The 11,771-nt window shown below is 44.6% G+C and overlaps 1 protein-coding gene across 3 annotated transcripts in view; it reads left to right on the top strand.

The window, feature by feature from the left end:
* Nucleotides 1–10,331, top strand: part of LOC142495656 (beta-4C adrenergic receptor-like) — a 56,056-nt gene extending 45,725 nt beyond the window's left edge. For all 3 annotated transcript variants that reach the window (XM_075601414.1, XM_075601416.1, XM_075601415.1), the window contains one exon: nt 6,687–10,331. In XM_075601414.1, the coding sequence (XP_075457529.1) occupies nt 6,687–6,741 (55 nt within the window). In that variant the 3' untranslated portion in view covers nt 6,742–10,331. The remainder of the gene's footprint in view (nt 1–6,686) is intronic.
* Nucleotides 10,332–11,771: the final 1,440 nt, after the last annotated feature.

Raw genomic sequence — 11,771 nt, 5'->3', positions numbered from 1 at the left:
GAACTCCACACTGTTTTTTTTTCAACAAAAGCTGTACTCCTGCACGTGTATAAGCCATTAATTAGGGCTACCCATGTGGCTACTCTCCAAAAATACAGAACACAGTGGTAAAAGGTAACGAGGCACTAGAGAAGCGTACACACACACACACACACCTCTCACCTCTTTGGAGCTCTATGCTGCTTCCCCTCTCCTTGATCCCACCCCCAGACTCCTGACACCTCCCCCTGATTGGCTGCTGTTGGGTAATGCAGCCAATCAGAATGGAGGAAACTGCCCAGCCCTCTAGCAATAGCCCTGCTCTCTCCCTACTCGGGAAAATCCTGTGCCCCCCCCCACCCCAAGCCGGTCAGGTCACTATGTCCGCAGAGTAATACCAGACTCATATGTCCAGTATTACCTTTCATTTTTACTGGATAGTGTCCAAATACACAGTTCAGTTTCACGGCTCCCTGTGAGATTTCTACACTCCAGCAGGAGACCATGAGAAGAAGGCCAAAACCAGGTGTCACATGTTGAGAATGCGTGAGTTGGCAAGTCTGTATTAAAGTTTTATGATGTGAAAGGGGATCTAACCATGGCAATGTTGATTTCTTGGGTTAAATTTGGGCGACATACTTATTTTATTTTTTGTGTGTAAGCATTTTAAATAGGTTATTATTAAAGGTTAAATTTGTGGAGACTACAACGGAATCGGGGGTTATTAATTAATAAGTCCATTTGCAGGGCCGCCAACAGGGAGGGACAAAGGGTACGGCGTTCCGGGCCCCGTGAGTCAGGCCCTGCCCGTTATAAAAAAAAAAAATGCGATTCCCCATGGCATGTGAAGAGCCGAGGTCCCGAAGGGCAAGCAGGGTGTCCGGCTGCTGCCTGTGGGCCCGCTCCACCCTCCCGCTCCCAACGTGGGATGGAGGTGGGGAAGCGCCAACCCAGGATCCCCCGCACGCTGTGCGCCAACCCAGGATCCCCCCCCCCCGCGTGCATGCGCCAACCCAGGATCCCCCTACGGGCAGCAGCGCAGAGGCTGCTGAAGCCACCTGCCAAGTCTTGCGCCCCGCCACCCCGCCCCCTGCCCCCCCCCCCCGAGACCACCTCCCGCTGCGCACCTTCCGCGCGCCAACCTAGCAGCAGCCGCGGGGGGTGCTGCAGGCCGCCCCACCAGTTTCACGCCCCGCCTCCCGAGCCCACCTCCGTGCGCCAACACAGCAGAAGCCGCGGGGGATGCCGTAGCCAGCCGCCTGACTCGCGCCCCCCCCCAGCTGCGCTCCCCCACGAGCCCAGCTACGCGCCCTCCTTCCCTGAGCCCACCTCCCGCGCCCTCCTCCCCTGAGCCCACCTCCCACGCCCTCCTCGCCCGAGCCCACCTTCCGCCCCGTGCAGCTGCCACGGGATATCGGGGGCAGGGGGGGGAAGCGGCTGGCGGCAAGGAAGCAGAACCCACCCGGTCAGGTAAGTCACCCACCCAGTCACTGTCCACCCACCACCCACTGTCACCTGTCACCCACCACCCAGTCACGGTCACCCACCACCCAGTCACAGTCTCCCAACACCCAGTCACAGTCACCCCACTACCCAGTCACAGTCACCCACCACCCAGTCACAGTCACCCACCACCCACTGTCACAGTCACCCACCACCCACTGTCACAGTCACCCACCACCCACTGTCACCCACCACCCACTGTCACCCGCCACCCACTATCACCCACCACACAGTCACTGTCACCACCCACCCGGTCCACTGTCACCTCCCACCCGGACACTGTCACTCCCCACCCGGTCACTGTCCACCCACCACCCAGTCACTGTCACCCACCACCCAGTCACTAACCCACCCAGTCCACTAACCCACTAACCCACCCAGTCACTAAAACTAAAACCCACCCAGTCACTAAGTCACTAACCCACCCTCCCAGTCACTCACTCATCCACCCACCCAGTCACTCACCCACCCAGTCACTCACCCACCCAGTCTAATGTGAACAGCTGTAATCTAAATAGAATAACAGCAAGGGTGGAATCCCTTTGTCATCAACTATGACATAAATGTCCACGCGGTTCCAAAAAGCAATCTCCTGAGAGTTACTGCTGAGTACAAATGTATCTAGATGAACGATCATACAGTCATACAAACGACAACTAATAACAGGTCTGACACAAATAGTATATATTACACGCTACTTAAGAGTACAAGTGACCCAAAGGATAAGGCTCTGTACTGTATGTATAGTGTGCAGCTTATGTGAGTGATAGTGTTAGTAAGCTGAACATAAAGGCACTAGCCTCTCACAAGGGTAACCCTGCAGCATGTCCTGCCTGTCCAGCAACACCCTTGCTGTTATACTATTTTAAATACAGCTGTTCACATTAGCCACTTTTGAGTCTACAGTAGGGTTCTTTGAGTGTTATTAGGATTCACTTTGATTTATACATTAATTAGTACATATTATCCTTAACCTCTATTGCCTACACCACTGTGACGATTTTATTTTAACATTTATTACATTTGCTATGTACAGTATATACTTCAGTTGTGTGTATTTATTATCAGTAGAATTGTATTAAAACTTTATTATTTTTGGTGTTTTAACAGCTGGTTACAACAGACAATAGACTGCCTTATCCCATATCTATGGGTAGGACCATTATAGTCCATGCCACTTATTATTTAATATGTATTGAGTGCTTCATTTTGAGATTCTTTCATCCTTTTGGGGTCATTTCTGCTTTTGTTACAATACTGGAGTTTGGAAGAAATTATTTGTTTTCCCTTACATGACATAATTAGCTAATGTTTCACTGGGGTATTGTGTTTGCCTTTCTCTGTATCACTATAAATACAAATGTACAGTAGGATGAGTACCTTAGCCCAGTTTCACAAAAGGTTGCTACAGTAAGCTTTAGCACAAGTTTACTCCAATACATGTGAGTGGGAGCTGAGGCATGCTAAAACTTAGCACTCTTTTGTTGAGAAGGGCCAAAATGTAACATTGGTTAAACTTGGCGAACATACTGAACGTCTTCTTTCAACCTAATCTAATATGTAACTCTTGCTGTTACACAGTGTCCCGGCTAAAATATTGGAGCTATAGGACACAATGGGATCTTTTGCATTGATCAATATGGTGCTCCAGTTTTGTATCCTGGATATATATATATATATATATATATATATATATATATACAGCTCAACCCCGTTATAACGCGATCCGTTACAGCGCGGATCTGCTTATAACGCGATGCAAGCATGGCTCCCAATTTTCCTATTTATGAATACTTTACAACACGTTTATTGGTATCTTAAATACTTTCTACATGTAGTACATTGCATACAATTGTACATTATTTCTAACGCGATCCGCTTATAACGCGATGTGATTCTTTGGACCCCAAGCACAGCGTTATAAGGTGGGTTGAGCTGTACATATAAATATATATTGAAAAATTAATAGATAATACTGTTCTGTGGCTAGCAAAATGCTTTTATTTTTCTCCATCCATCGATGTTACATTGAATGAAGCAAGGTTTAACTTATAAACCGTGCATATAGGAATGTTATCTGTGACTGAAACCTAACCCCCACCCCCCCTATGTAGTATGCGTTTTATGAATTGAGGTGTTAAATAGTCCCTGAATGTTAGTGATGTAAGAGTGTGTGTGTGTTTATACAGATAGGTCCGGAAATAATTGGACACTGACACAATTTTCATCATTTTAGCTCTGTACGCCACCACAATAGATTTGAAATGAAACAACCGAGATGCAATAGAAGTGCAGACTTTCAGCTTTAATTCAAGGGGTTGAACAAAAATATCGTATGAAATGTTTAGGAATTGCAACCATTTTCATACACAGTCCCCTTATTTCAGGGGCTCAAATGTAATTGGACAAATTAACACAATCATAAATAAAATGTTAATTTGTAATACTTTGTCGAGAATCCTTTGCAGGCAATGACTGATTGAAGTCTGGAACGCATCACCAAACGCTGGGTTTCCTCCTCTGTGATGCTTTGCCAGGCCTTTACTGCAGCTGTCTTCAGTTGTTGTTTGTTCGTGGGTCTTTCTGCATTAAGTTTTGTCTTCAGCAAGTGAAATGCATGCTCGATCGGGTTGAGAGCAGGTGATTGACTTGCCCATTGCAGAATATTCCACTTCTTTGCCTTAGAAAACTCCTGGGTTGCTTTCGCAGTATGTTTTGGGACATTGTCTATCTGTAAAGTGAAGCACCGTCTATCAACTTCTCTGAATTTGGCTGAATCTGAGCAGACAATATATCCCTATACACTTCAGAATTCATCCGGCTGCTTCTGCCTTCTGTCACATCATCAATAAACACTAGTGACCCAGTGCCATTGTAAGCCATGCTAGCACACTGCCTCCACCGTGTTTTACAGATGATGTGGTATGCTTCGGATCATGAGCCGTTGCAAGCCTTCTCCATACTTTTTTCTTCCCATCATTCTGGTACAGGTTGATTTTAGTTTCATCTGTCCAAAGAATGCTGTTCCAGAACTGGGCTGGCTTTTTTAGATATTGTTTGGCAAAGTCTAATCTGGCCTTTCTATTCTTGAGGCTTATGAATGGTTTGCACCTTGTGGTGAACCCTCTGTATTTGCTCTTGCGACGTCTTCTCTTTATGGTAGACTTGGATAATGATATGCCTACCTCCTGGAGAGTGTTCTTCACTTGGCTGGATGTTGTGAAGGGGTTTTTCTTTACCATGGAAAGGATCCTACGATCATCCACTACTGTTGTCTTCCGTGGACATCCAGGCCTTTTTGTGTTGCAGAGTTCACCAGTGCGTTCTTTTTTTCTCAGAATATACCAAACTGTTGATGTCGCCACTCCTAATGTTCCTGCTATCTGTCCGATGGATTTTCTTTTTATTTTGCAGCCTAAGGATGCCCTGTTTCACTTGCATTGAGAACTCCTTTGACTGCATGTTGTGGGTTCACAGCAACAGCTTCCAAATGTGAATGCCACACCTGGAATCAACTCCAGACCTTTTACCTGCTTAATTGATGATGAAATAACGAAGGAATAGCCCGCACCTGTCCATGAAACAGCTTTTGAGTCAATTGTCCAATTACTTTTGGTCCCTTGAAAAAGAGGGGTCTACATATTAAAGAGATGTAATTCCTAAACCCTTCCTCCAATGTGGATGTGAATACCCTCAAATTAAAGCTGATAGACTGCACTTTAAGTCCATATTCATTATTTAACTGTAACTTGAATTTAGTTTGGTACACAGCCGAAATAACAAAACTTGTATCAGTGTCCAATTATTTTCGGACCTAACTGTATGTGTATGTAAATATACATTTGTAGAGAGCGCTGGATCAACATCCTTCCCATGAATACTTATTTCATATATCCCTATATACCTTTCCTTTCTAAAAAGATGTCCTATTGACACGAGAGAACTCTTCCCATGAGTGATAAAGGCCATGTCTATACTTACTGCACTATATGTATGCACACACTGCTGTCTCCTACACATACAATACATACAATCCTCTATGTAATTCCATCCCTATTTACTGTACCAATAGGGACCACATAGTATCTACACACAGTTTTAGTAATGCTACAGCCTCTTACATTTCCACATCTACCCACACCATTGATATACACTCCGACTTCAAACACACCTTTTGTAAAGCGCTGTACACACTGTGCGCTCTCTACAAATTTATATTTACATACATACACACACAACACACTTACATCACGAACATGCAGGGACTATTTAACACCTCAAGTCATAAATTACATACTACACAGGGGGGTGTTAGGTTTCAGTCACAGATATTCTTATATGCACTGTTTTTAAGTTAAACCTTGCTTCATTCAATGTAACATCGCCGGAAGGAGAGATCAGAGATCTCGAAAGCTCACACAAATAAAAGCATTTCGTTAGCCCCAGAACGGTATTGTCTATTCATGTTTGATTATTAAACACGGTACCGATACATATATACATATATATATGTATATATGTATATACAGTGTTCGACAAACCTATACATTTGCACGCCCCGGGCGAGTGGATTTAACATCGTGGCGAGCTCCTATTGGCCCAAGCAGCACATGTGTGGTAATAGGTGGCGAGTAGATTTTTTTTGTTCGGCGAGTAGATTTTTTGGTGGTTTGTCGACCACTGTGTATATATATATAAATAGTCTACGGCGGCCGCCTCCGCGGTTAATTTTCAAATGTGTTAAGACGCGGGCTTTTTTTTTCTCTCCAGCGCCGCAGGCGCTTCTATTGTTCAGCGCCATTAGGCGCTGATTGGAGAACCAGCCGCGCGCGGCCGTTAGATGCAGCTGGCGCGCGACCAATTCCGGACGGAAAAAAAAAAAAGGTGAAAAAAAAGCGGGTAAGCGTTAGATTAAGTTTAGCCGCGGCTGTATATATATATATATATGTATATGTATATAAAATCTTTTGGGAAATATGATCAAATAAATGTCCTCACAATATTAAATAAACGTTGATTTTTTGAGGGGCAGACACTGTACCACTACTTTAATGTTGAGCGTGAACTGAATTTTGCTTTAATTTGTCAAAAACTGTTTTTGAATTGATGAGTTTTGTAAGGATTGATTTACAGCTTTGGTTAAAATAAAATTTTTACATGGTAAATTGTTTTCTTGTAACATACATTATCTATTTATGTTGCAGATTACACAAGAGAACGAAACTTCAAGTACAACCAATAGTCACCGATATGCTCTAATATTGACATACAGTAAATCTGATTTACAAGTCTACTCAGGTATTACTGTGGCACACTTTAAAGATGGAAACCTCTTTTTCCCAGATGCCTTCACTCCATTTGTCAACCATAAGACAAGAACAAACCCTCAGTGGCTCTATTTATAAAGGACTATCTTATTACTGCTACAATACAAGAATTAAGGATGACATGCTGCATCTACTTTAACTTTTTCATCATAATCACAGGCCTCATTCAGTTGTTAACTTCTTACCGGTGTCGAAACATTTTCTCCGAGCCTGATTAAAGATGGCCGCCTTTTATATTTTTTAAAACACTGCTGAATAAAGCAGCCCTGAACACTGCAACGTCGACATGTTTGCTGCGTTCTTTCCTAATTTGGGTCTGAAATCCTATCCAGCGCTTTAAAAAGAAAAAAAGCAGTGTGTGATGTGTATTCTGTGATATTATTGAGATTTTTACAGTTGTTTTTTTTTTTGGCCTAAATGTCTAGTAAACTTAATCCCCTCAGTGCCAGAGGGTCCTGCAACATATGTGGCTGCTGATCTCTGGCACTGGCGGATCAGGTGACTGCTCTTCTGAGCTATTCCGAATAACGACGGCAAGAAGGGCAGTGTCCGTTCTCAGCGCTCTTGTAGAGCTCCTACAAACTAGCAAAAGGCCATGACTTAGAGTGTACATCGGAGGGGCCCTTGGGGTGGCACTGAACAGGTAAAAGCAGCCACATCCCCCCGCCCCCCCTGAAGCCTATATTAGTTTAACTTATTAGTTAGTATCTTGCCCCCTGAGCATGTCCTGCTCTTAAAAATCACTGGCGTCTGAGGTTATCATGGGAGTATTTAGACTGCACTGAACTCTTGGGGAGAACTCCATTTTAACCTCCCAGATACGTAATATATTTCAAATGCTTTCATCACCTAAACAGAGCATCAGATTATAAAAAGAAAAATAGTGCTGGAAAGGAGTAGAGGAGATGTCTTCAAACAAGTAAAGAAATACATCATAATTGGCGATCAGCATTGACTGTTGCTTTAAATTATGATAGTGGGGCTGAAGAAGCGCCTCAGTGAGTAAAGGCCCTGACTCTGAAAACAAGGACACTGAGAGTGAAGCAGGGAAGCCTGGTTCAATTCCTGGTGTCAGCCCCTTGGGACCTTGGGAAGTCACTTTATCTCCCTGTGCCTCAGGTACCAAAAAATTGATTGTAATTTCTACGGGGCAGGGACCCGTAACTGCAAAATATCTCTGTACACTGGCAGCGCTATACAAGGGAAAAAAAACTAAAAATGTTATAATGTATTGATTAGTGCTTTCAACGCATTGCAGTTCCACTGTATATTACAGCACGAGACTGCATTGCTTGAGTCCCCAGTTCCCTTTCGGCTTTGCGAACAAGCTAAAGTACTCACTTATGCAATTCAACATTATCACGTGTAACATTTCTTTCATAACTTATGTACAATGGCTTTTCCAAGTTTGGCCCAAAAGCCTGATTCTGCATAGCACATCATCAAGTGAATTGTACCGTCTTAATGAATGCAGAGCTGGAGAAAGTGGCAGTGACTCCAGTGTCCCACTGATTGGGGCTGAGCTGCAGATTTAGCGTATGCCATTGTCCCCCCACATCCAGATGTAGCATGACTTACTGTCCCAAGTGACACATTTTAACAAGCAAAATTCTGTGGCGCCAAGGACAGCGTCTGCCGTGATCGTGCTGCGGGGCAACGTGCTTCTGAATTAGAACCCTTGCAGCTTTAATCACGGCCCCAAAGACGTTTATTCTTGCTACATCTGTAACACAACACATCCCAGTATAACTCAGCATAGCACAGAGGTTCCATTGGATCCAGTGACAATGTTATTACTCCCACTGTTACTTTGCAGTGGGACATGCAAAACTTGCCAGCAGAAGAAGCTGCTATTCAAAATATGTAGCCATCGACAAAAATGGGGGAGGGGCTAATGTGATTGCACCAGCGGGAGTAATAACGTCTGTTACATAACATTGTGTATCCCAGCATACATCACAAACACAGAGAACAGTGACATCTGCTACATCTGGATAAAGCACTGCTGACTACATCATTTACAGATGGCTTGAAAAATTATATCATTATCTGTGCTCCCCAGAAGAGAACAAGTGGAGGATTTAAATGGTGCATGTGATAAGAATGAATCTATATATGTGTGTGTGTCTGTGTGTGTGTGTCTCTGTCTCTGCGTGTGTGTGTATGTATCTCTCTCTCTCTCTCTCTCTCTCTCTCTCTCTCTCTCTCTCTCTCTCTCTCTCTCTCTCGCTCTCTCTCTCTCTCTCTCTCTCTCTCTCTCTATATATATATATATATATATATACACACACATTTACAATGTTGAAAGCACATTTTGTAATATATGGCACATAAATTAACTCAGGAATTAAAGGGGCGTTGCTTGTTTCAAGTGTGGGTTTGTCACTACATAATTCATTGTAGGGTGTGATACAGTACCTTTTAGCATCCCAAAATTAGAGCTCTTTATAGATGAAACTATAGTGTACAGAGCTTTCCAAACATGGTTTCTTCTTCAAGTATATGCCAGAAGAAGAAACCTACCAGGTTTTGAAAACTTTGTACACTATAATTTGTTAATTTCCTCCACCAAGAACTCACATGGTAGGCAATGTATCATAGCCTACATTAAATCTGCTTTTCTCCAGGACCAATACAGCTTTGAGAACTTTGAAATGCATCACAACATAAGGTGTTTATTTTTTAAATTAAACCCAGTGTACAGTATGCTGGTTCATAATAGCCCTGCGTTCCTATGGACCATAAATACTTGGAACACCAGGACTAGATTAGAATATTTTCATGACATGGAATTGGGTTGGCAAATGGCAATACCAATGTATTAACAATGTATCAATGTCAATTAAAGGGAATGCCAATTGATGCATTATTAATTTTATTATCCCTCAAAGCTTTTAAATCAGATTGAATAGGGAGATTTGTGGATTAAGAAGTCTCAATAAAGATAATCAATAATTACTACCGTGATCATTTTAATATCTACAGTCTCACTTACAATAGCCACAGACAGTACCCAGACAAGTAACTCTACCATTTTTGACTTTTATAAAAAGAAACAGTTCAAGGGGTCCATGACATGGGAATGTATTCCAATGGATAATTAAGGGGTTCAAGTGTTACTGCTCTGTGTATAAATGCCTGTGTGTGTTTTAACTCTTTCAGTACCAGGGGTGCCAGAAATGGATAGCACTGTGTCGCTGACCACTCTGATGGCGGAGGGGTTAAAAAAAAAAAAGAACCAGAATTCCATTAGTGCCAAGAACACTCTGTTAAAATGCCAGCTGCAAGATAGACAGATGTTGACTGAATGTACTATACAGATATACAGGCAATTGTAAATAGACATGAATGTGTAGAAACTCTTTGACTGTATTTATAAGGTGTGCATATATGTTCACTGACTATGAAACATCTAAGATTGTACATATTATGCTGAATGTTTCATCATAAATATGCTTCTTTTTTTTATTACGATGCTACCTGTCAGTAAAATATACACTATGTATAAATATGTGAATAGTATTTTGTTTTCACTGTCTCATTCTTTTCATTACTGTACGTTATGTATTTGACAGCAGGAGTATGTATGAGTGTATGGTCTATAACCAGGGTGGGCAACCCTGTCGCCATTCGCCACTTGTGGCGAATTGGCTGTAAAACTATGGCGAACAGGGCCGCCGGGACACTCAACCCCCCCCCCCCCCCCTTTCCCCTTCCGTGGTAAGGAGCGCGCTCCAGCGGTGTGACGCGCTCCTCTCCCTCCAACACCCCAGCCCGCTCCAGCAGGCGCGTGACGCGCGCTCCCTCCCCTGCGAGGCCGCTCCATGATGCGCTCCCCCCCCCAGCACACTCCAGTGTGATGCGCTGACGGCCGCCCGCCACCACTGCCGCCCGTCACCACTGCCGTCCGTCTGCCATCACTGCCTGCTCGCCACCACTGCTGCCCGCTGCTGCCGCCGCGATCTGGTAGGCATTGGTGGGGGACGGGGGGCGGGGGGTGCTGGGGGGAGATGAGGGGAGATGAAGGTTGCTGAGGGGAGATGAAGGGTGCAGGGGGAGATGAAGGGTGCTGATGGGAGATGAAGGGTGCAGGGGGGAGATGAAGGGTGCTGAGGGGAGATGAAGGGTGCTGAGGGGAGATGAAGGGTGCTGATGGGAGATGAAGGGTGCTGATGGGAGATGAAGGGTGCAGGGGGGAGATGAAGGGCTGGGTGTGTGTATGTGTGGCTGGGTGTGTGTGTGTGTGTATGTGTGGCTGGGTGTGTGTGTGTATGTGTGGCTGGGTGTGTGCGTGGCTGGGCATGTGCGTGGCTGGGCGTGGCGTGTGTGCGTGGCTGGGCATGGCGTGTGTGCTTGGCTGGCTGGGCGTGTGTGCGTGGCTGGACGTTTGTGGCTGGCTGGGCGTGTGTGGCTGGCTCGACGTGTGTGTGGCTGGCTGGGCATGTGTGTGGCTGGCTGGGCGTGTGTGTGGCTGGCTGGTTGTGTGTGTGTGGCTGGCTGGCCGTGTGTGTGGCTGCATGCGGGCAGCTGGCAATGGCTGCTTGTATCTTTGTTATGTACCCAGTCACGTCCTGGCTGTGCCCCTGATCATGGATTTGGGAGGGAATGAGATGAGGGGGGGTGGGGGGGACCGAGAATATATAAATAACATACCACCCCACCGACTGTGTGTGTGTGTGGCTGTGTGTGTTTTCATCATTTGCGTCTGACGCAGTTATTACTGAGTAGTCAAAGTGTTCATGTTTTCAATAAACTTGTTCAAACAATGTGTGTTTTAAATTTTCGCATGCGCAACATAATACCTGAATTCTTACATGGTGTGGCTATTTTCACATCTAATTCGCCACACCTGTGGCTACATTGAAAAATTGGTTGCCCACCCCTGGTCTATAATATAGTGGCACATTCCTCAATTGCCGATATGGGTTATCGCATCTGTTCTGTCATTAATTTCCTTTTACT

The sequence above is a fragment of the Ascaphus truei genome, chromosome 5 (genome assembly GCF_040206685.1).
Source record: "Ascaphus truei isolate aAscTru1 chromosome 5, aAscTru1.hap1, whole genome shotgun sequence".
In the NCBI taxonomy this organism is placed as follows: Eukaryota; Metazoa; Chordata; class Amphibia; order Anura; family Ascaphidae; genus Ascaphus; species Ascaphus truei.
Note: the sequence above shows the minus strand (reverse complement) of the source record. Positions and strands in the feature narration are given on the sequence as shown.